The sequence below is a fragment of the Rhineura floridana genome, chromosome 7 (assembly GCF_030035675.1).
Source record: "Rhineura floridana isolate rRhiFlo1 chromosome 7, rRhiFlo1.hap2, whole genome shotgun sequence".
In the NCBI taxonomy this organism is placed as follows: domain Eukaryota; kingdom Metazoa; phylum Chordata; class Lepidosauria; order Squamata; family Rhineuridae; genus Rhineura; species Rhineura floridana.
Genome location: NC_084486.1, coordinates 91,813,454 through 91,839,540, shown reverse-complemented (window position 1 = coordinate 91,839,540; position 26,087 = coordinate 91,813,454). Strand labels below are relative to the sequence as shown.

Genomic DNA, 26,087 nt, shown 5'->3' with positions numbered 1-26,087 from the left:
AGTGAGCAAACTTTCGTGTTCTCCAGAACTCTTCATCGCATTCATCAAAACATCTAGCCTGGTGAAGTGTTCTGGAGAGCTTGAAAGCTTGCTTGCTATGTTGTGACACTTTGCTTGGTCCTTATAAAGTTGTTGCTCCACTGTGGATTTTAGATTTTTTTTAAGAAAAGGAACAAAACTGTTATCCAAGATTTTTGTAATTCTTTAAGTGTTACACTGTCTTTCTTGTTATGATAATTAGACACCCCTAATTGGGAATACATCATTCCCACCCTGATTAGAACTTGTATTCCTTTGAGCTCTGCATAGAAATAGGACACGTCATTGCTCTTGTAGCATTGCTCTTGTGTTTCTTTACCTTTTGACCCTACGGAAAACCTCTCTCCTATTTTGCCTACATGTATATAAATTCACCAATTTAGGAGACCATATCATGTGTCTGATTAAGTGGAATTTAGTCCACAAAAGCTTCCTCCACAATACCTTTGTTTTGTCTCTAAAGTGCCATGATTTTCTTTTCTTTGCTACATTTTATTAACATTACTACCCTCTGCAATCTGTTTATGTGTGTACACATATGTGTGTGCGTATAGAGAGAGCAAGAGAGAGGCTATATAGTATTTAGTCTTGGTAGCAATTTGTATGTTAACTAGATTTTAGTATGTGATCTAATTGTAAAAGGGTTTTATAGCCCATTAAATTGTCTTCTACTCTCCTTGATTCCTTGAGAGGCTATGGTCTGAAGGCACACGAGGCCAGCACCCTGCTGAAGCTAAACAGGGTCAGGTCTGGTCAGTGCCTGGATGGGAGACCACCTGGGAACCATATGTAAGCCGCCTTGGGTTTCTATCATGAAAAGAAAGGCGGGGTATAAATGTAATAAATAAATAAGAGCTACATTCACTAGAATTCTCTGGGAAGAGGGGCTGACTGTTCAACCACTCTGGCCTCTGGAGCTCTGTCAGAGGAACAGGAGTCTCTTAACAACTCAGCACCTTTCACAAACTACACTTCCCAGGATTCTTTGGGGAAAGACATGAGTAAAGTGGAATAAATGTCTGGCGTGGATGTGACTCCCTGATTAGCCAAGCGAAACAGCTGTTCTGACTTTTAGAACACTGACAGCTGGTTCTTACTAAGCATGTCTGCGCTATTATAGACTTGTTAATTTTCTTAAATTAAAAAAATGCACGGCTGATTAACTTTTAAACTGCAGAAGATGAAGGTCAGCGTATGGGGCAAGGTCAGTGATAGGATTACAGGTACTTTGTGAAAATGGCTGATTTTTAATTAATTTCAACATATTATGAGACCATTGACAGAAAAAAGTTCAATAGGGGTCTAGATTTTTTTACTTGTGTTTTAGAATTTAAAGGCTGGATTCTCTGATTGTTTTGTATATCACCATGAAAACTTAGAGGTTTGTTAAGCAAGCATTTCTGAGTTTAGGACTATTAGTTTTGTAAGATTTTCTTTTGAAATTAGCTTATGGGAAGCAGCAGAAAGGCATGGGGGTATTTTCAATTTTAACACGGTAGAATATGAAAAATCCATGCTAGCTATAGTATACAGTCACTCTCACTACAGTGTACAGTCACTATAGCATACAGTCACTGTATAATCTCTTTGAAATAGACAAAGTGTCCCAAAACACATTTTTCTGTCTATCTAGCCATGGTTTGTTTAGCCTAATGAGGTTTTTGCAAGTTTATGGAGGGTAAGGCTATCAGTGGCTTCTAGCCATGAGGGCTATGTTCTACTTCCATTGTTGGAGATAGTATGCCTTTTAACATCTGCTGCTGAGAATCACAAGCGGGGAGAGTGCTGTTGTGCTCATGTCCTACTTTATTGCTTCCCATAGGCATCTGGTTGACCACTGTGAGAGCAGGATGTTGGATTAGATGGGCCTTTGGTCTGATCCACCAGGCTCTTATGTTCTTCGAACGTGGAAATCCAGCCCAGTTAACATTAGTTATACTCAAAGTAGATGTATTGAAATCAATGGACTTAAGTCCATTGATTTCAGTAGGTCTAGTCTGAGTATGACTAATGTTGGCTATCATGCCGCAGTTAGTCTGCTGGGCTGGATTTTTCTGCCAACAAACCATGATGTTATTTCTGAACACAACAGCCGTGCTTTACCATGGTTCGATCATTCCACCCCAAATGCTCACTAGCCTACAAAGAAACAAGGCAAGAGCTGCTGGAAAACAAACCAAATTTTGAAGAAATAAGCTCTTCTCTAAGATGACTAGTGGTTTATTGCACAAATCATGGGTTAAAACAACCATGGCTTAGTGTTATGTAGAAACACAGCATTTGAGAATTTCATTACTGTACTTGGTTCTGGGAGCATCTGTTTGGTCAATTGTTAGCCATTTGGATTTTTATTTCCATTATCTGGTTTAAAGGTTAACAATGACTTAAAGATAATGACTTAACACTTAGACAAAATGCTGTACAGGGATAGAGAGCGAAGTCCCTGTCCTCATCAGTTTACAAAATTTGTAGATGTCAAACACAATTTTTACTGAGAGAACTGATTTATCAATAATCGTACATCATGTCATTGTCAGAGGAGAGTCCAGAAATGAGCGCTTCAGACAGCTTCTGTAAAGAACCAATCTTGGTTTTGCCTATGTAGTTTGGGCTGTTTCTTGTTTATTTATTTATTTATTGTTGAACCATGGATGACTAGTTATCTAAGCATGTTCAGCAGACCTTATCCTAAACTAAAATTAAAAGGTGAGTGACTTGCTACTAATTCAAAAGGGTGAGATGAAATCTCTAATCTGCCTATTTAAATTGGATGGTTTAGCTTCTATTGCTCCTAGCTAATGGTTTGTTACTGGATATTATTCAGAGGAGTAGAAGGATTCTCAGGATTGTGCAAAGAATCAGTTTTGTTGAGCCAACTTTAAACTAGAGAACTGGAGCTAAAAACAGTGAACTCATTACACTGTAACAATGAAAATTATGGAATCTGCAACTGAATGCAAATTAGCTGTTATGGGGAGCATCACAGACAAGAAAACCTTGGAGGAATGATAACCTTGTGGCTGATCCTAAAGACAAATGGGAAAAAGGAATGGGAAAAATGGGGGGGGGATTCTCTGCAGTCATTCTGTGAAAGGAAAGGGTGGAGAGATCCCCGTTGCATATCAACATTCTGGACCACATCATATATTCTCTTAGGGGCATAATACTTGATGTTGTTGACCCTGTGAACTAGAGCTTTGGAAGAACAAAAGCTATTCAAACACTTAATCTAAAATTCAGAGGTCAAACATTTTGGTTTGCTTTTGTGTTACAGAATTGATCATCAGGCAGTTGAATCATGTATCATGCTAGCACTATGCTTGGTATGGGCTTATTCGGTTAAAAAAACCAACCACCACAAAACTGTTCTTGCAGTTAAAGCTGCAGGTTCAATTCTTTGCTTGGATTGCTTCATTAGAGTGCCTACATCATGTTTGAATGCTTTTAGAATGGGCACACTGGAAACCTCTTAGATGACATTTCATCATTGCAGTTAAATGTTACGAGTATCTCAAAGTTCACTGGTAATGCAATCTTTAGTAAAGAATTTCTGTCGCTTCAGTGACTACTGTATTTCTGCTCTTGCAGCTTAACATAGTTTAATTTGATGTATTATTTACAGGTATCTGTTCCATGAATTACGGGTGATTATTTAAATAAGATTTGGTTAGTTCTTTATTCAATGCCTTGAGTCCCCAAATTAGAGCAATAGTTCTGTGAAGCCTTTGGCACAACCCTCTGGTTCCCATATTTTACTGTAACTGAAACAGCCCCATATTGCTTCTCTGTATCTCCCCTCATCTCCCCTTCTTTTCCTCTGGCGATTTTCCATATCAAATTTTAGATTGTCAGCTCCTTTGGGTGGGCACCTGTCCTCTTGTATTCTGTAAAGCACCACACTGATGTTGCTACACAAAACTGTAAAAAGAATAAGTCTATAATTAGTAGTTATTATGGGCAGTATTCTGTTAAACAGGTCCCAGCAGTGCAAGGATTTCCATTTGTGCCACAGGACTTCCCCCCTCCCCCCCATGCACACAACCTGTGCCCTCCCCAGATATGTTTTAGATGATTGCGGAACTCCTAGAACAGATTTAGGGGGTATATAGGGAGAGGAGAAGGGGAGAACATGCCATTGTGCAAGCAGAAATCCTGGCAGCGATGGAACAATTGCTTTAGATCAATCCTATATTAATAAAATATTCTATGTTAATATATTTATAATGAAGATGGCATTGATTTCTTTCTTGTTTGGGAACAGGAAATGTCTGGCCTTGAAAATGGAGAGTAGAGGAAACGATTTCTAAATTTTCTAGGTTGGCAAGACAAACCTGAGTGTATTAAACAAAATATGAGTGGTTGATATTGGAAAATCACAAGTGAGCACACATTGGCCAACTTTAATTGTTGTTTAAAATTAGTAGCTGTTGCTTAGACCAGCAGCCTTCCCCTCATTGCCTATATCAACAGTAGTAACCAACAGGAATTTCTAAACCAAACGTCTGTTTCCAGAAGACATATCTGCTGATATGTAGGAGGCATACGCTGGGGAATTCTTTTGGAGGGTGGGTAAGAGGAGCAAGGCTGGAATGTCTGGTGTATTTCAATTTGTTCTTGACAAGTGATATAGTAATTTGTCTTTCTTTCTCCATTTTTGCACCACCTTTCTTCTAAGAAACTCGAAACAGCAAACCTTCCCTCCCCCATTTTATCATCACCATCCTATGAGGAAGGCTGGGCTGCTTTGCCCAAGCTCACCCAGTGAGCATCATGGTCGAGTAGTGATATAAATTCTCATCTCCATGGTCTGTCTGTGCCACTCTGTTTGCTATTTCACACTGGCTCTATTCGACTTGCATGACATGAAACCCACCACAGAAAAAAGCTAGTAGAACTGCATCCATGTAGTACCTCTTGACATGACATACTATTTTTGTGTAGTGGCTTGAACCATGTGGCAGTCTGCTGCACATTAATAGTGCACTGTGTAGAGAAGTTATTGCCCAGGTACAATTTCAAGTGGTTTCTGCTTGGTAGCTTCATGCGGAGTGGGTTACTCAGTCAGATTCTGGTTTTTCTGTGGTCTGCAATGTAATTAGCTGGCTGCCTTGCAGTGAGAAGGCTTCCCAAACAAAGGTTTGTTTTTTCCTTTCTCCTGGAAGCTTTCAAATAAACTTTCCAGAGTGTAACAGCTCACCTTGGAACCATTCTGTGGTTAAGGCAAGCAGCCAGTGCCCAGCCATCTGGGATAGGAATCCGAAGACTGGGGTTGCGATTCTGCCTTCAGGTCTTGTATGTACTCTGCTGATACCTGCTATAAATCGTCATTAGCTCAGCTTCATTTATGAGAAAGTCAGTGTGGCAAGCGGTAGGAATGCCTGTAATTGCTCTTGTCATGCTAGGGCCATTTGACTCTCAAATAATATGTGGTAAATACTGCAGTTGAATACTTTGAAGCACAGAATATCCTTGTATAGGTGGCAACCTATGCTTTTCATTATCATTTTAGGACTATGCAGATATCTCTCTCCCCCCCCCGATTCTCTGAACTCTTGGAGTGAGATCATGTTCCAGGCTTCCATGCATTCAGCAGTAGTTTGAAATGGGCTCTGTGTGCATGCAACTGTTATGCATCGGACCTTCCACATAATTGGGAACTCTGGGGCAATCAGGGTTCTGGATCACGTGGAGGATCCTATGTGTGTACAGTTATATATGTATAGAACCCCTTTCATGCTACTACTGAATACATGGGGGACCAGGAGACTGAGCTAACAGGTGCATTGATGGAGGGAGGCAGAGACAGCAAATGTTCCATGTCCTCCTCCACCTGTTCAGTGAATTAATGGATCCCTGCAAAGTCCTAGTGTCATTTGATAGCAAATGCAATCCCACAGTCATGCACTCTCATGATATCAAGTATGTCTTTGTGCAGTTCTGCATTACAAAGTAATCACGTTTAAAAGCATGAGTTTTCTTTTGTAGTTATGTTAATGTCATTTGAAACAAAATGTGCAATTGCTTGGGCTGTCACTGAAAAGTTAAACACTATGGACTCCCTTGAATGTTGTTAAAGGACAAATTATGTATTAACTTAAGGCTTTAGCTAAGCAAAATAATAGCTTAGAATTGTAATGTCATTATTTTAATAATAGTTAACTAACTTAGGTTTTATAAATTTCTTTGTTACAGTTCTACAAAATTAATGCCTTAAGTTCTGTTTGTTGTACCAGTTAATTGACAAATAGCTTTTTGCCAGTCATACAACTAAACCAAATGTGTAACTTCTAACTTGCTGTTCCATCTGGGAAGACTTCACATCCACACCGTACATTTAAAGCACTCTTATGCCACTTTAATAATCATGGTTTCCCCCAAAGAATTCTGGGACCTATAGCTTGTTAAGGGTGCTAGGGGGGTCTCCTAACAACTCTCACCACCATTAACAGACTTCAGTTCCTAAGATTCTTTGGCGAAAGCCATGACTGTTTACATGGTATAAGAGTATTCTAAATGTATCGTGTGGATATGATACAATTATTTGCCATACCAGGAAGAAAAAAGATGCAATTTATTCCTTGACAAGTTTTTTTTGTTAAAATGGTTACTATTGTCACTTACCTGTATGATCTCACACAGTACAATAATACCTCAGTTAACCAATGCTCCAGGAACAAACTTCTTTTAACAAAGGTTTTTTTAAAGGTGAAACTGACTAGCTGTGCTTTGCTATGGATAAACTTTCAAGCTTGTGCCTTTGCTTTGCTATCAATAAACTGACTAGCCTATGCCTTTGCTTTGAGGTGGAACTCACAAGACCATGTCTTTGCTTTGCTATGGATAAACTTTCAAGCCTGTGCCTTTGCTTTGCTAGGGTGAAACTGATAAGCCTGTGTGTTTGCTTTGCATTAAAGAGATCTCTTGCTTTCTCCCAGGGATGAGAGGGGAGGGTCCAATATGATTCAGAGGAGGAGGAGAGGGAAGGAGGAAGAGGGGGTGGGTGTTGGGTAGGCACCCTTTAAAGCCCTTGTTGAAGCTGCCCCCACCATCTATGAGTGGTATAGGAACCTGTCCTTATTCTTTTCATGTTATTTCTACCTCTGGTGCCAACGTTTCTGTTAAAGAAGTAATGTCCAGGAACATATCTGCTTTGTTAACTGAGGTATTACTGTATAGTGTGTAGACATAGTATAAGCAGCCTCTTACAGCTATTTAGGGACCAAACTGCCTTGTTCTTTCAATGTGTCTCATTCAATTTATACACCTTATCCCAGTAGCAGCTTCCTTTGAGTATTGTCCTTTCCCTTCATGAAGTAAGGAAGAAAACATCTGATGACACCAGTCTATCAATTCCTAAGTAGTTTCCTCTCACACACTCCTGGAAACATTATGTACATATTGTTCCACACCATCCCAATCTCTGAGTGGTGAGAGATCTCCAGGGCTCTTACCTAGGGTTTGGTTTCCTTGGAAAGAAGGGCAGCGGAGACTGTGGTGTCTTTATGAAATATGGTTTATTTATTTACACACATTCCAGCCTGAGCTTGAGATGAACAGGTTCACAGCACCAGCAATCCAATATCTTGCTTTTCCATCAGGCTTACAGGAGGCACCCTAAAGCCAGGGTTCAGAGAGCCAGCCTCTCTGCCTGCCTCCAATTCCCAGCCTTTCCTCAGACTCAACTAAAAACACAAGCCTCTTTTTTGGGGGGGGGGCTCTCCTTGTTGTTGTTGCTGTGCGCCTTCAAGTCAATTATGACTTATGGTGACCCTATGAATTGGTGACCTCCAATAGCGTCTGTCATGAACCACCCAGTTCAGATCTTGTAAGTTCAGGCTTCCTTTATGGAATCAATCCATCTCTTCTTTGGCCTTCCTCCTTCTCTACTCTCTCCTGTTTTTCCCAGCATTATTGTCTTTTCTACAGCTGGTATAGCACAGTGGGGAGGAGAGCCTGGCTGGGAGTCCAGAGTCTGTGAGTTCAAATCCCTGCTCGTGTCTCCTTGGTGTCAAGGGCCAGCTAAAGATCACAACCACAGTGAGTGGCTCAGGGGTTATGTGCCCTGCCACCTGTGCAGCCATGGGCAAGCTGCATTGTCCCAAGGAGCCCAGTTGCCCCCCAGCTGGCAGTTGCAGACAAGGAAGGGGCTGGCTTGTGCAGCTGTGGCAAACTGAGCAGCTGGGGAGGACTAGCCTCAGAGGGAGGCAATGGTAAAACCCCTCTGAATACCGCCTACCATGAAATCCCTATTCATAGGGTAGCCATAAGTCGGGATCGACTTGAAGGCAGTTCTTTTCCGTTTCCAGTCTTTTCTAGTGAATCATGTGTTCTCATTATGTGTCCAAAGTATGATAACATCAGTTTCATCATTTTAGCTTCTAGTGATAGTTCTGGTTTAATTTGTTCTAACACCCAATTATCTGTCTTTTTCACTGTCCATGGTATGCGCAAAGCTCTCCTCCAACACCACATTTCAAATGAGTTGATTTTTCTCTTATCTGCTTTTTTCACTGTCCAACTTTCACATCCATACATAGAGATCGGAAATCCCATGGTCTGAATGATCCTGACTTTAGTGTTCAGTGATACATCTTTGCATTTGAGGACCTTTGCTAGTTCTCTCATAGCTGCCCTCCCCAGTTCTAGCCTTCTTCTGATTTCTTGACTATTGTCTCCATTTTGGTTAATGACTGTGCCGAGATATTTATAATCCTTGACAAGTTCAATGTCCTCGTTGTCAGCTGTAAAGTTACATAAATCTTCTGTTGTCATTACTTTAATCTTGACGTTAAGCTGTAGTCCTGCTTTTGTGTTTCCTCTTTAACTTTCAACAGCATTAGTTTCAAATCATTACTGGTTTCTGGTAAGAGTATGGTATTGTCTGCATATATTAAATTATTGATATTTCTTCCAATTTTCACACCTCCTTCATCTTGGTCCAATCCTGCTTTCTGTATGATATGTTCTGCATATAGATTAAACAAGTAGGGTTTAAACCCCTGTCTCACACCCTTTCTGATTGGGAAACAATCAGTTTCTCCATATTCTATCCTTACAGTAGCCTCTTGTCCAGAGTATAGGTTGCGCAACAGAACAATCAGATGCTGTGGCACCCCCATTTCTTAAAGCATTCCATAGTTTTTCATGATCTACACAATCAAAGGCTTTGCTGTAATCTATAAAACACAGGGTGATTTCCTTCCTTCCCTTGGTTTAAATTTCCTTTTAATTTCTCTAATCTCCATTATCTTTTCGGCGCCTTTTGAAGACTTTCCTCTTTCAACAAGCCTTTTAAGTTGAGACCTATCCCAGTCTGTGTCTGTGTTGGAATTGCTTTTTAATATTTTTTTTAAACAATATGTTTTTTAACCCTTTTTTAAAGATGCTTTTAAAAAAATGTTTTTAAAGTTGTTTTGTTTTGGTGTATTTTAAGATCTGTTTTTATGATGTTTTGATGTGTTTTTAGCACTTTTGTTTGCCACCCTGGGCTCCTGCTGGGAGGAAGGGCGGGATATAAATCAATCAAACAAACAAACTTTGGGAATAGGGCTCTTGTTCTACCCTTTTTGTTGTCCTCTTTTATTTCTATACAATAACTATTGTAATAGTTCTCTTTGCCCCATGTAGTAGTCGCTGTATTAGTGCGTTTAGGGTTCTGACTTTTGCTTCTTTTGCTTTTGCTTTCCTTCTCTCTTTAACCATTTTAAGAGTTTCATCAGTCATCCATTGAGGTCTTTCTCTCTTTTTAACTAGAGGTATTGTCGTTTTGCATTCTTCCCTGATAATCTCTCCGACTTCACTCCATACTTCTTCTGGTTCTCTGTCAACTATAAACACAAGCCTCTTGGGGGGGGCTCTCCTGAAGAGTTTTAATAACAACTTGATGAACCCATTAACCCACCTAGCCACTCTATTAGATTAACAAAAGAGACTCATCTGACTAGGAATAGGTTTCTCCACTGCAGAGCCCACCTCCAGGTGCAGGGTTCCAATTTAGAGGCTGGAACGGGACTCATAGAAATCATCTCTCTCAACCCCCAAACCCCTAACACTATCCCCTTCCCTGACAAAGGTCTGTCCCAGACCTGCAAATAAAACAAACAATGACCCTTTTCCTATAAAGAAATAACAGATACAGGTTAGTAAGACACTGAAATATACATTATCAAAAGCATAATCATCGTACAGTCGCATTTCCACACAAGTACAGAACAGTCCATCCCTTTACAGCAAGTTTTCAATTAACTGCTCTCTCTTTAGGTTTCCTCTTCTTTCTTGGAGTGCTCAGTCACAGTTCTGCATCCAAACCTCTTACCCAATCCTCATACTTGGCGGTGCCCAAGATAGTGAGTTCCTGACATGTTTAAACCAGATTACAGTCTCAGTACTGGAGCTCCTTTGTCCTGCCTTGTGTCACTGCAGTACAGTAGCCCTCAAACACACACACATTTTCCCCTTGCTCCCCCAAACAGATGTGCACACACACAAAATCTACCAGGCATAGTATTATAAATCTTAAACATTAAAACCTTACTGCAAAACCCTATCAGCATAATCCCCCCAAAATTCAGTTCATATCCCCACAAGCATGCAAAAGGCACAAATCAAAAGCATTCCAAAAGGCAATATTAAAACCATCCAGAAGAATTCCTACAGCAAATCAGTACACAGTCCCATAAGAACAATCCCCACCCCCAAACCATGCAGTTGCCCACATGGCCCTTTATCTTGGGCTTCATGGAATTTCCAGTCCAAGCTGATCCCTACTGCTGTCTGCAGGGTCTAGAGATGCATCTCCAGGAACACATTTGTTTTCTCATCAGCACACAGCAGACTGTAGCCATTTTCCCCCCACTCTCTGCCATGGGGAAAACTTTTTAACCCAGTCCACTTCATCTCCTGCCCCAAACTGCAAATCATAGTCCTGCCACAAGTCTTTATCTGAGGGAATTTTCTTCAGGACTAGCTGGCCTAGCCCACCCAGGTCAGCAGAATGAAATCTTTCTCTCTGCTCTCCCTCACCATCTCCAGTGTAAATCATGGGCCCAAACAGAGGTAGTAACTCTTCCATCGTCTCTGGCCCTCCAAACTCACAGGCCGCTGGGTGCCTCTCACTGCTGAAATTTGCTCAGGGACTGCACCCATCATAGGAGCTGCATCCCACCTTATAAGACCATTATAGGGCACCCAAGGGGCAAAGTCACTTGGGGATTTTATCTCACCCATCTCTCCAGGTGCTGGGAGCTCCTCTTGGACTTGCACTCCCACCTCAGGCTTATCTTCCTGTGCTTTTTCTCACACAAACATTTCTCTAGGCTCTAGCAGTTCCTCTCGCACACAAGCCTCCAACTTTTCCTCCTGCACTTTCTCTTCTACAGCTGGCGCACATGGGGTGAAAAAATCCATCAACAGCTGCTCTTTCCCAGCCTGTAGTTCACCTTTCTCCAAGGCGTTTTCTTCCTTCTGCAGTACTTCTTCAACAACAGGCACACATGGAGCGGAGAGATCTATGAGCAGCATCTCTTCTCCAGCCTGTATTCCACTGTCATCCGAGGCATCTTCTTCATTTTCCAGCCTGTCCTCCTTCAACTCTTGGGGTTTTACTTCCAGCTTTCAGCTATCTTCTTCCCTGGAGGCTCCTGGACAATCAAGACCTCTTCTTCCTCCTCTGCTACTGACTGCAACTCCTCACAGTCCAAGCCCTCCAGCTGCTTATCCACTTTCTGGATCCCTTTAGCCACCAGTCTGGGTCCTCTGCAGACTTCTGGGTCACTCTCAACCCTTGGTAGCAGCTGATCAGGCATAGCTCTCACTTCCTCACGTGGGGTCTCTTTTTTCTCTCCAAAGAGGCTTTCAAATATCTCCTCCATTCATTGCCAGTGCTCCTGGCACTCACGTTGCCTTTGCTGCTGGTCCTGCTGCCTTTGCTGCTGGTCCTTCTGGCGTTCTTGTTGCCTTTGCTGCTGGTCCTCCTGGCACTCTCGTTGCCTTTGCCGATCTTTCTCAGCCTGTTCTGCTTGCTGCTGGAACATCAATTTTATCTGTTCCAGGAGAGTTGCTAGTTCTGTCTCCATTTTGACTCAGGCACACCTTGCTCCTCCTTCCAGGAAACTCAGTCCCACTTCTAACACCAGTGTTGTGTGCCATCCCAGTCTCTGAGCGGTGAGAGATCTCCAGAGGTCCCTGCGCTTACCCAGGGTTTGGTTTCCTTGGAAAGAAGCAGCGGAGACTGTGGTGTCTTTATGAAATATGATTTGTTTACTTACACACATTCCAACCTGAGCTTAATATGGAGGGGTTCAAAGCATCAACAATCCAATATCTTTCTTTTCAATCAGGCTTACAGTAGGCATCTTAAAGCCTTGGTGCAGAGAGCCAGCCTCTCTGCCTGCCTCCAATTCCTGGCCTTTCCTCAGACTCAACTACAAACACAAGCCTCTCTTAGGTGGGGGGGGGCTTTCCTGAAGAGTCTCAAGAACCTGCTGGTGTGGCATCTTGTGTTAGCACTGAAGAAATGCCATTTTGATTTTCAAATTTTATTTCGTACCTCAAATTATACATGTAGGCATCATGCACTCCTTACAACTTCATATTGACACCAGCAATTTTTCCTCCCATAATTCTGACTTTTTCCCACAAAAGGAAATTTGGATTGCAATCCTGTGCCCACTTACCTGAGAGTAAGCTCTACTGAACTCAGGATGTATGTTTGAATAAACATGTTTAGGATTGCACTGTAAGTCAAATCTCTCAAGAGAGGTTGCCTCAAGACACTTGGTTTTGGAAATATTGTTACTTGGAATCCTAGATATTTTTTAACTACTAATTTTATATAAGTTGGCTAGAATTAGTTTAGAATTAGTTTGATTTGTAGGCAAGAGTGGCATTAACGAAGAGGCAAGGTGCTCTGTGCATCATGACTTACTATCAGCCTTGTACCCGGGGTTGCTTGGGAATTGTAAGAATCCAAAAAGTCAGTGAAGTTTTGAAATCAGTGGTTAAAATCAGTGCAATTTTGAAAGGTTCTGTCTGCTGTCTTAATTTAAAATGGTATCCAGTTGCGTCCAAACATAGATGCAAACCTACTCCTTGATTTCAAAAACTATCATGGATAATTTGCTTACCTTAAGAGGTGTCCAAATTCATAGGTGACAAACAATTTAGCAAAATATATGGTACTAATTGCAGCATAGCAGGTTTCACTGAAACTCAAGGACCGCCCTCTTTATATGGCTGCAGTCATACTTGCAGCTTCCTGTTGAAGAGTTTTTGCAACTTTCCAAAAAATCAGAAAACACAGTTTGAACAAACATGGACATACTAAAAGCATGTTATAAAAAGAAGCATAAAATCATCAGAGATTGAACTCATTGCACTAGATCAAAAGGCTGGGGCAGGGGGAGATGTTGCCTGATACTGAAATGACCAGGTAGGTAGCAAGTAAGCCTTGCCAAAGAGAATCTTTTGTTAACAGGCAGCATCTCCAAAAAGGCCCTTTCCCCAGTTACCAGCTGTTGCACGTCAAGTGGCAGGGATCCCCAGAAAAGGGGATCAGATGTGAAGGCCTTAGTGTATAGGTAGGCATAAGTAAAGACAGGCAATCCTTTAGGCATTCTGGCCCTAAAACCAACCTTTTGAATTGAGCCCTGAAATGGACTGGGAGCTGGCATAGTTGATGAAGTGCTGGTGGTGTTTGATCATAATGCCTGGTACTGTGTAACTCTGGAATGGCTGAGCATGGGGCCTTACAACATCTTCTGTCTTTGTGGGGAATGCTACAGTCCAGCTATGTGATGCAACCTTCACTCTCCACAGGAATTTGTGCTGAGCTCTTTCTGGTCTGGAAAAACAAGTTTGCCTTTCTTGTTCCACACCCACTGACTCGATTTTTTTTTAAAGAAAATGTCTCAGTGCTGCCTCTGAGGACTCAGCAGAGGAGAAGAAACATTATCTCTCTCTAATTCCTTTTGTATTGTGCTGAGCTGTTTCATCTGCTGCCTGGGTCCTGCTGAATTGAGAACAGATTGAGTATTCCATAGCCACTTTGCTTTTTGAGGTGGCATATTTTTGGGAAGCTGTGCTTTGAAGGATGGCTCTGGCACAGCACTGAACACCTATTGTGCTGCCGGGATAGTGCATTGCTTTGCCATTGCTGGCAAGACCCAATTTCTCACAATCCCTGCTTTGTACTGCCTGTGTGCTGGAATGACGGATACGTGAGACTTGCTGTGATGGCTGTGAATCCTGAGTTACAGTCCATTAACCCTGTGAAGCTATTGCTCCTTGTGCAAAGTTGCCTGCCTTCTTGTAAACCTTCTTTTTCAAAAGCAACCGCTCTCAAAAATCACTTTGAGATATGGAAAGGACTGTATGTTCGAGGCAGAGCATCTGCTTTGCATGCAAAAGGTCCAAGATTCAATCCCCATCGTCTTCAGGTAGAGAGGGGAGAGGCCCCTGTCTGAAATCAATAGTCTGACTCCTTATCAGGCAGCCTCCTAGCTGCCTGTGTACCTTGCAAACCTGTTTTGATAGAAGCATCTCTTTATCCTGGTCTTTGACACCTGAGTCGTGTGTGTGTGTGTGTGTGTGTGTTTAAGGACCAACCCTATTCTTTTGATTGTAATTTGTATTTTAACTTACTTTAATATTGTATTTTTGAATTGTTGCAACCCCAACCCCCCCCCCGAGACCTCAAGGTGAAGGGTAGGTGAAAAAAAATCTATTAAAGACATAAATGTAACTTGGGCCAGTAACTAAGTGTGTGGGGGGAGAGAGGGGGGGAAGGAGGCTTCCTGGGATTATAATAACCCACTTCTCTGCTACAGCCTGTCCTTGAACATGGGCGCTACCTTGCTTCAACTCCCCTATTACCATAGGTGGGCCATTCTGCTTTTGTGTGTGTCTGCTTCACTGCCTGTGGGGCTTCTGATTTCATTTTATAGCAGCCTTGTAAATAAGCTGTATAATAAAAGTTACTAGTCTGCAAAATATATTTATTAGCTTGCTGGGGGCTGGCAGAAGAGAGTTAGGAAGCTCTGTCCCTTCTGTCGCAGCCCAGTGCATTTCTGTGCTGGGTGTACCTCCTCCCCTTGGTTTCTGTACTGGGCATGGAAGAGGGATGGAGTCTCCCATCCCTCCTCTGGCAGCCCACTCACTCGTGTATGCAATTCCTTCTTCAGATGGTTACTAGACAAATGCTTAAGAGCTATTTTACAGGCCTTGGAAGGGCAGACACTCATGTCTAACAACAACTGGACTTGTTACCTGCTAAATGTTTATTTTAGGGGTGCCTGATCTGTCCCCTTTTGCCAGAGCATAGAAGCCTGTGTCCATAATCTTTGCTAGAATTGTGGGCATTTGTAGTTTGCTAGTTGGCTCTGAATTGATTACTATGTCTTGAAAAAGGAGGTGTGAAACCCAGATAGTTACTTCCATCCCATATGATATGAACTTCCAGCATGGTTTTAGAAACGAATACACTGGATTCACTTCTGTATTTTTAATATTTACTGGCCTTTTTTCAAAACGATTTGTATATTCTTAAAAGGTAAAAAAATGCAACAGTAAACTATGGCATATAAGCTGCAGCTTGAGCTTGGCTCCAAAAGGCTTGATAGAATGAAACAAGCTTCTAGCTGTATTCAAAAGAAGATAAGTAGACATGTGGGCCTTTTGGGGAGTGTATTCAGTAGTTCCAGGGCCAACACAAAGAAGGTCTTGCTCCAAGTTGATTACAATCTGGTGTCTTAAAAATAAAACTGTAGAAATAACTGATCTGGCAAAGAATTGGAAAAAATAATTACCAACTGCCTGCTAGCCAGGGAGCTACCCCTCTCAAAAAGTATACATGGTGTATTGATTAGGACTAGGACTGGGGAGACCCAGGTTGAGATCATCACTCAAACTCAGTGGATGACCTTGGGCCAGTTGCCAACTTCTAAGCCTAACCTTCCCCATAGGTTTGTTGTGAATATAAAATTGGGGCTGGGGGTTGGAGAAATAGCAGGACAAATTTGTAATAAATAACAGATAAATTGTTGTGGCAAGCAGGAGAAGGAGAGCAATTTAAAATACTTGTATTCCATAATTCTTGCGTTTTGTCTTAAAATTGTGTAATAAATTTGTGGTGTATCTTCACTTACTGTGTCTGTCTCCAGCCATTCCACACACATATCCTCTGGCCTTCCTAATTGCTGCTTGATCCCTTTTTCTTTTTCATTCCTTCTCCATCAGTCCTCCTTATCTATAAAAATGGGGGAAATTCTGCCGTTGTGGATTCATGTATATTTTTTTAAGCAACAGGATATTGGGGAGGGTGGTAAAAAGTTAAGATAAAATGGAACAGAGAAGCTTTAGTAATTATTCATATCTCCCCCCCTTGCCCCCTGTGATAAAGAACTATATATATGAACTGCTCCTTTGTTGTCCCTGAAACTGTACTATCCAGTTTTAGATTCCAGTTCATCTATCTCCACTGCCACTACCAACCTCAGCTGTTGTGTGTTTGAACGCACATGGCTCTTTGTTGTTGTTTTGCAATCAGAAGCTGAGCATTTGTCATCAAAAGGAACTTTGTATCTTTGGAATCCTGCAATAAGTTGATAAAGGGAAAATGCATTTTAATATCAAGTTTTTTTTAATTGAAGAGATAAGACACTCAGTTCCCCCTTTCATAAATGGATGGTACATTTTCAAAAAATTAGATTTTAGACGTGTTTGCTGTGGATCCTTGACTTATTTTTGTTGTTACCTCTCAAGTCTTCTATGGTGTATGATTACACACTTGACTGGTGGAAGTTACAGGAGAAATGAACAGATGTTAAGCATATGAACACTTGGATAGTATTGAATGGGTGTCTCGTTGTCTATTTAAAAAGAGTAGCATAAACCACCCTTAAACAGCCTGGCACCCTCAAGATGTTTTGGACTACAACACCCATCAGCCTCAGGCAGTATAACCATGCTGCCTGGGGCTGACTGGAGTTGTAGTCCAAAACATCTGGGAGGCACCATGTTGGGGCAGGCTGGTATAAACTACATTTAAATGGACAATGGTCTAAACTTCTCAAGTGGCATACTACATGATGTTTCAGATATCCTAAACCCGAGGTAGGAACCTTTTCAGGCCAAGGACCACAATCCCTTGTGAGCAACCCTTAGAGGACCACATGCCAGTTGCGGACAGGGCTAGAGACAAGAGTGGATAAAGCAACAGATGTAAACTTTGCCTTAGTACAACAGGTTTCTAAATACCCTCCCACACTGGTCTCTATACAAGCAAGAAGTATTATCGGAGTTCAAGGACACATTGCACTCAGGGTATAAAGCAGGGCTAATGAGGGGTATGGTTTGGTGAGAATTCTGAGGGCCAAATAGAGAGGCCTGGAGGGATGCATTTGGCCCTTGAGCATGAGGTTTCCCACCCCTGTCCTAAACCTACCTATCTATTTACCATTTCCCTTTCTCCACAGAATGCTCTGTAATGACATTCTGGACTTCTCAGGAAATAGCTGATTTCAAGTCTGGCCTTTACATATGTCAGGATGAAGTGACCTTCACGCAGTACCATAGAGCAAGAGAGTGGGTGTATAGATGAAGGCAGATCTTGTTGTCTGAATGGTGCAGTAAGACTTTTAAAAATGTTCTGAGCAGGGTGTCATTTGGGTAGCACATGTCTTGAGGCAATACTGACTAGCTTGAAACGCATGTATAAGGGAGCACTGAGTGCTCCTTAAACTGCAGGCCTCTCAGATGACAGAATACGTCTCTCTGACATCTCTCCTCTCTCCCCCTTCTCTTTCCTTTTTAGATATGACTCTGGGAAGGATGGCTACATTGACCTTATGGAACTGAAGCTGATGATGGAGAAGCTTGGTGCACCTCAGACTCATCTGGGCCTGAAGAACATGATCAAGGAAGTGGATGAAGACTTTGATGGCAAACTAAGTTTCCGTGAGGTAAATGCCAGCAAAAAATAATAAATGTAAAATCAAATGGAGAATAAGAATATGGAACTTTTGCTACCACATCTGCTTTGCCCCTTTGCTAAGACTGGGTGTCTCTGGGCTCATCCAGATGACTGCAAAATGTGTGACACGCCCGCTATGTGTGTTCATTATTTTTCGGTCGTACAAATGACGTCTCGCGCTGTTGCGCATTTTCGCGGGTTAAATCCGCTCCTTGCAATACCGGCAAAAATGCGATTTGCTGTTTAAAATCGGGAATCATCCGCTGTGCCTTCAGGAGTTAGGATGCAATACTGTGGACTTTACAGCTGATGGGCGGTTCTTGGGTGTTTCCCCTTGCCCCTTCTCCTCATTCCAGCCAATCACATATCTGCACTTTTGCGCATGTGTGAGAATAAGCCCGGGAAAATTGAACCAATCATCGCAATGGTGGGGTGTTGGGGGGGTGTCTGCAACTACTGCACAGATGCATTTTATTTTTTGCCAGCCTGCAAACTGGGCGGCCACTCTGGGTGAGATCTGCAATGCACAGCAAGTGAGAAAGGGGGGGTGGTCGGTTTCAGCCTGCCTCCGAAAGTCTTGTCAATTTCATTCTACTTGCTGGGGGTTTTGCTTCAAATCAGAAAAGCATACATTGGCTTAAGTGTAATATGCAAGTGCAAACAAGAAAAGAGCTTCTGGTCTGTTTCAAGCCTGCTCCAGAAAGCTTTGTCAGTTTCATTCTTTGTCAGTTTCATTCTCCCTGGAAAGGAAAGGGAGAAAGGGGGGAGACAGTTTCTTGCTTTTTTGGAGAAATAAGTGCATTGTCAGCGTGTGTATCTTCTTAAATATCAATAAAGGCAGAAAAGCATACATTTGTTAAGTGTAATATCGCAAATGCAAACAAGAAAAGGGTGTCAATTTCATTCTCGTGGGAAGGCAAGCGTGAAACCAACCAGCAGCCTTTCCTTCGGAGGCAAGAACTCCTTTACAGCCGTATTGTGCTTCGTTGCAAAGGGGGAGAGGAGCATACATAATTTTTTTGCTGACCAATTGGTTGATAGGGGGAGGTTTTAGAGGCGAAGCTTGGAAAAAGCGAAAAGAATAGGTATCTTACCGCTGCGTGTGCAGGTGGAAAAAAAGGTTTTTTTAATTGGGAAAGAGCGAACTAAACGGCAAAGTGAGGACTATCAGATGACAAACCGAATATGGAAACCGTGGATTATCCCGCTCCGTTTGGATAAGCCCTCTGACTTCCATATTTTATTTATTACATTTATATACCATCTTTCCTCCAAGAAGCTCAAGGTGGCATACGTGGTTCTCTTCCCTTTCCATTTTATCCTTGCAACAACCCTGTGAAGTTGGTCACCCAGCAAGCTTCGTGGCTGAGTGTAGGGATTTGAACCCTGATCTCCCAGGTCTTAGCCTGACACTCTAACCACTACACCACACTGGCTGTCTTTAACCCCTGCTGTTTGGTGTAGTTCTGCTTTACTTCTGCAAAAATCTTCAGCTTGTGGAACTCCTGAAGGTATGGATAAAACTAGACAAATCACCCAAGGGTGAGATTCAGCAACATATTTATATTCTTCCATGAGAATGTTCAGTGTAGCTACTCAAGGATCTGTGCATGAAACTAGCATATTCTCCTTGTACCTTTCCTGTCTAAATTTTTGCAAGGCTTCTGTTTTAAAGGAAAAGTTGTAATTCTACACAGAAAGAGCTACAATTGAATTAGTGGTATCAAGTGTGCCTTGCTGTAGTGGCAGACATGGATTGGGGGAATGCAGTAATTAGGGTTAGGGGTATCAGGGATAGGGAGAAGGAGAGGAAACAAAACTCTGTAAATACCAGATTAAAGTTCACAAAATCAACAGTATTTTAGGTAAAATGTTATATCCAGTTGCAAAAATAGTCTAACAGACTTAATGGAAACTTTCAGAGAATGGACATAAACATAGTCCAGCATTCTGTTCTCACAGTGGCCAACCAGATGCCTATGGGAAGCCTGCAAGCAGGACCTGAGTGCGGCAACGCTCTCTCCACTTGCAGTTCTCAGCAACTAGAATTCAGAGGTATCCTGCCTTCACCAATAATACCTTTAACAAGGTAAAGCTTGCTAAAACTGATGCCAGACATTATGTATCAAATATATTACAAATCTTTATACCCTGACATTACCATTTTAATTGCAATATTGAAAGCAGATCTTTAACCATTATTGACCTGTGTGAGATTCCATGGTGAACTTTGAGCATTGCATGAACTTCCTTTTTGATTCTTCAGTTCCATGAACTGAGGGCTACCTCAGACATTTGCATCTTAATGAGGGAAGGCATGGAACCAAATTGAGAGTTTGGAAGGTGAAACACATACTAGCATTTATTTATTTAAAACTCATATTCTCCCTTTAATCTCAAGGCAGTTTACAAGGATCAAAACTCAAAAATGTATGTATGTTTGTTTTGTTTTTAAAACAAACAGCGTCCAGATAGCAGCTTCCCATTCTCTGAATACAGGTCCTGTGACATGATACTAAAAACAAAGGGCATAGTCCGGGAAAAGGCAGGTACATCTTTCTTCCAGACATCCTACACATGCTGTAAGAAGAAAGCGATGTGGACTGAAAGTTTGAGGCTTGAAGTTCAGAAAAGCACTTATCCTAGACTTTCCATGTTAATTTATACTGCAGGGCAGAACAGACCGCACCTTCTCTTCTGGCTTGAACCCAGGAGCCGTTTGAAACTGTGTCTTGAAAATTAGCAGCAAACTAACATTAGCACAGTTGTTGGTTTAAACAGTATAGAACCTGCATCCACTGTGTCTGTTTGAATTTACTGTTTAGTGTAAACTAGGTGTCACGTTAACAGCCAAATGTGCAGAAGGGAGGGTTTGACACAACCCAGCATACCAAGTAATATTGCAGTATGCTATGAGAAGCCAGTCTGTCTTATAGAATTAAGAGGAACTGGTGCAGAAGAAGAGCTAAGAACTAACCCTCTCATTTTCCTTATGTGAAAACTTTTGTTTTTTGTTTTAACTAAGCAAGAGAAAGCTGAACTAGTTAACAGTTTTCTTCTGTTGTAAGTGATGCTGCACTCAACTGTTCACATTGTGGTTTGCAAATGTAGCCTACTCTAGCAATGGTGTTGAAGGTTTCATCTGCTACATCATCTTCTGGAGCTCAGGGCCATATTGTAATAAATGAATCCCCTTGTAGAAGGGCTCAGTCTTTGGGAATGTCACTCAACAACTTCAGGAAGAATATTGTTTCTTATTACCTTTGGTGGATATACCACCTGTTATTACTTCCAGGTTGTAATATATGTGGGACTATAGTTGAAAAATTATCACAAACTTCATCTGGTACAGAATATGGCCGCCACGCTGTTGATGTGGGCTGGCTGGTATTAATATAGTACCCAAGAGGTTCCATTGGCTTCCATTTTGTTTCTAGTCACAATTCTATAGAGCCGTAAGTCAGGTAGGTGGCTACCAGAGAAAAGGCCTGTTCTGTGGTTGCATACTGATTGTGGTACTGTCTCCCAAGGGAGATCCACCTGGTCCCTTTGTTATTATTATCTTATTTGCCTGGCAAAGACACCTTTACTTGTGCTTTAGGTGGATAAATTGGTTGCATTAGGCGGGGTGAGAAATATTGACTGTAACTCCTGCTTTGTATTGTCCAACTCTACTTCTCCTGTTACCTACCAATGATAATGAGCAAATGGTTAGAAAGAAGTTGGGAAAGATGTCTTAATCATTCTCTCTCTCTCTTTTTTGTCAGATTACCAACTATGGAATGTGAGTGAGTGAGGGGCCTGTTCTGTGTTTGTAGAGGCTGTTTTTACTCAAGAGTTGATTTTATGTTAGGTAGCCCAGATTTTGTCTGAATTTAGCACTGGCCAAAGAACTGCAGTTCAAGAATATCTCTTCTTTCATGCATGCACATACATATGTACGTGTGTGTTAATACACAGACACCACACACACAGGTCTACCCTCTCACCCACTGATCAGCTTTTTTATAACTCAAAGGGGAACTGGCTATTGGAAGGAAGGGGCATTCATCCTTTGTTTACCCTCACTGCTGTTAGCACTTGTTCCCCAGGAAGCTCCCCATCACCCAGGCTTCTGCATTTGAGGTATGTAATCCACAGAGACTGAAACTGAGTCAGGACCAAGCATACAATGACATTAACTAACAGGATCTTTGAGGAAGCTGCAAAAGACTAATTGAGAGAAGAGGCTAAGGTGGCCCTTGGTCCTATGCTTTCCTGCTTTGAGAGTCTGCTGCTAGTTAAGTATGCTCTTTCCTGTTCCCAACAGTTTAAGATCATCCCAGCACACAATGTGTCGTTGCTTCTTGTGTGATTTTCTGTTGATAAATCAGACCTCTGATTTGTAAGATAAAATATTATTTATTAATTTTTACTGTGCCGTAGGGAGCTATCTCACAGCAGGTTTCTCAATCTCTGCCAGCTAACTAGATAACTTAACCAGTCTCGGCAAGTTTTCCTTGACATCAACAACAAATCTTAAAGAGATGGTGTATTGTTCCCATGCTTGTTTGCCTGTGCCAAATTGTATTCAGCCTTCCTACTCATTGCCTTCTCACCTTCATTTTGCTCCTAACTTGATTCTTCCTTACACAAAGTCCCTTTTAATTTTGGAAAACAATGTTGGATTATGCTCTTTGCAACAGGAGGTGGAACTGAAAAAACTTTTGGAAGTAAATAATTCTGTAACTTTTTATTTCTTAGGAGGGTGACAGCATGAGAGCTAAAAAAGAGGGATGGGAGGGGGAAATAGGCCAGTCCACTGGATTGAGAGTGGCCTAGACAGTGACTTGCTTTTCAAGGAAATATTTTGCTTGCCCATCTTGGTCTCGTGAATCAACCCCCAAAAAACATTTTTCAATAGACATGTAACATTCAAGGAAATTAAAACTGCTTTCTCTGCATTTTAGAAAATAAGATTCAGGAAGCAGATGAAATATATAATTTGTGCTGATCTGTCATAACTGAGAAATAAGTCCATAAAAGGCTACAAAATGCCTCCACAGAGGAATAGGTGATATTGTTCAGGCTGAAGCCAACCAATTAAACCTTTCAACCTAGATATAAGCAACTTGCATCTGCTTACTATTCTACCACCTGCCCTTTATGGGGTCACATTGTTAGCCACTGGCTACAGTTGAACACCTTCATTGTTGTCAGATTTTTGGCTGAGCCCTTTGCTAGAGGAACAAAAGGAATGGGAATTTCCCAGAATGGTGCATTTCATACCTCTGGAACTTGTAGGACTCCTTCCTGTTTCAATAGTTAATTATTTCAGTTTGCTTCTACCAAGGGGTATTTTAATAAAGTTAATTTTGAACTTCTGACATGAATCAGCCCATCAATATGTCACCAGTTGCCTCCACTCCATGCCAACCCAGATCTCAAGGTGAATAAAGTTGCTGCATTTAAAGCAATACACCTGCCACCATTGATTTTAGTCAACAGTATCTGCCACTTTTCTGTATTTGTATCTGCCATTAGTAATATTGAGCCAAAATTAAAATGTATGCATAAATACAACAGGAAACAGCCGTACAAGTTCCAGAGGTGTAGAGTGTGTGTGTGTGTGTGTGTGTGTGGTGTGTGTGTGGTGTGTGTGTGTATATTTTTTGTGCTGCCTTTTTGTTTTCATAAAAAGTTTGTGTCACGTAGTTCATAAGAAGATATGCCGCCTGCACATTATATAGGTTTTGCAATGATAGTCTTACTAAGTCACTTCAAGAGGAATCAATTCATGTCACAGGTTTATGGGAAGCCTGCTGTGCTCATGAGAATTCCATAGTGAACCTGCTGTTAGCACTATAATTTAATCATATTGAAATTGTCATACTGCTCAGCGGCTTAGCTACCATATTGGAGCCATGTATGGGTTTCTTTGCTTACTTTCTGAAGAGCATAGAGTAGGCACAAGAGTTTGCAAAACCCTGAGTTGCATTCCTGAATACTCAAGCCTTAACAGATTATGTCCCCAAAAGTTGGTGTAGGTATGTGAACAATCTCTCCCAGAGGCATGTGGTTAATGTGAACATACCACACCCACTTGCCATTTACACAGAGTCCCTTCTCTCCCTGTGCACAGATGATCTAGACTTGGCAACTTGCATCTATGACTTGTTCCCATCTGTTTGGTGAGTCATTCCCACATGCCTTTTTTGGCTTTGTCAGCTGGTACAACAGCACATTTCCCTACACTCTCACCTTGTGTTTGAAGGAAGGGTTATATGACTTGACTGGGAGGCTCTCCCAATTACCTGGACTAATTGTTTAAATTGCTATTCAATATATTTTTGTAGAACTTCAAGCTCGCAAAGAGCACATTTTTTACACAAGGTCCCCCAAAATGGACAATCTGCCAAACCTGCTCCTTGTACCTGGCTTCTTTCAGTATAGAAGCTGTTTCTTCATTGTCATGATAGGAGACTAATGGAATTGAGAAGATCTATTGCTCAGCGTTAGAAAACATGCTTTGTATGCTGAAGGTCCTGGGTTTGTTTTTCTTTAGCAAACTTCTGAACTGCTCTTCAGCCGACATGTTCCCAGAGCTGCTTTATATAGAACTAAAAAATAATAAAAACAGGAGCCATAGACAGTAGGTATAACTACTAGATTTGAAAGATCTGGGCAAATAAAAAGATCTTCACCTGGCACTGAACAATAAACATGATGCCAGGCAAGCCTCCTTTGGGAGCAAAACACAAAGATTAGGAAGAGAACCACAACTGGAAAGGCCCCATCTTACCCCACCTTCTCTGATCAAGTCAGTTGTGCATGCTTCCCAAGCACCTGACAACGGGTCCTTGGGAACCTCAGCCCAAGGGGCTTTGCTGCTCCAATAGCACCAAATGGTTTTCATTGAAACAGCTGATAAAACTGAGCTTTTTTGCTGATGGCCGGTGGATCAGTTTGATCCAGCAAAGGAACAATTGGGAGCTCACTTTAACCTCCCAATAGCCATGTGAGTACCTGCCTCGCATGTGACTTCACATAGGGTGTCAGATTTGGGGCAGGTGGAGTGATTTAGGAGAAATGGCCTCATGGATCAAATGGGCAGGCCTGGTGGGCCAAATTTGGCCTGCAGTCCAGAGGTGCCCCACCTCTGCTTTAAAGGTTTAAACCAATAATCTTGCCCCATCATCACTTTCACAAATGGTTGTCATGGTGACTGTATAGCCCTGAGCCACCATTATCTGGAAGTAATGATCCTGTAGGAAAAGGTCTTTGTCTGGAAAGTCTATAATGCCAAGTTCAACATCACCTCTGTCTGCTCGGATGTGGAGATGGTTGGGCTGCGGGGTGTGTGGCATAATGGAATCCTTGATTTGACCTAATTGCCCAGCACCAGATAGAAGCACTCAAAACTGGCAATGGATTGGACAGAAAGCCTAGCAAAGGAAGAGAATCCTTATGGATCATCACAGCTCTCCCCTCCCTACCCTAAATAGCAAACCTATGTTGATACTGCACAGAGCTGATAAAGATCAATTTCTCCCAGGTCTCAGTGATGCAAGGTTGGCTCTTTCCTTTTGATGTCTGGAAAACTGAGAAAGAAGGTCTTGCCAGAGACTCGTGAGCTGCTGCCAGCCAGAGTAGACAATACTGGAGTAAATGGACTCGTGACTCAATATGACAGCTTTGTAATTACCTACTTTTTTTTCTAGCTGCAGGAAAGCTTTAGTAGGTTGCCTAATATCAGAATCCAAATTACGATACTCTCAGAGGGGAATCCAGAGGTCGGGGGTGTGAACTCACTCAGAGCAACCCTCCCTCCACCCTATCCCAGTTTCAACCTCTGTACTGAGTAATGGCTGTGTCATGGCAGCGTCACTGTTTAGAAACGTGTTGAGTCTGAGAATGTGATTCAGTATAAGGACTAGTCAAGCACTGTCCCAGCAAAACTTAACTAACAGTAGGGTGAACACACCCATGCTATATTTGCAGCTAGAAGAAAGTCCAGCAGTTTCGTAGTCCTCCCCCACCCATCCCAAGGGACCTTAGGAATTTTTTGACTACTTTTTTTCAAATGCTCCATCAGTAAGCA

The 26,087-nt window shown here is 41.8% G+C and overlaps 1 protein-coding gene across 2 annotated transcripts in view; it reads left to right on the top strand.

The window, feature by feature from the left end:
- EFHD1 (EF-hand domain family member D1) overlaps positions 1-26,087 on the top strand; it is a 46,954-nt gene that overhangs the window by 14,026 nt on the left and 6,841 nt on the right. Inside the window, exons 1-2 of one of the 2 annotated variants that reach the window (XM_061636470.1) lie at positions 14,337-14,474; positions 17,849-17,996. In XM_061636470.1, the coding sequence (XP_061492454.1) occupies positions 14,410-14,474; positions 17,849-17,996 (213 nt within the window). In that variant the 5' untranslated portion in view covers positions 14,337-14,409. Of the gene's footprint in view, positions 1-14,336; positions 14,475-17,848; positions 17,997-26,087 lie in introns of those variants that run through there. The other variant, XM_061636469.1, reaches the window with a different exon arrangement.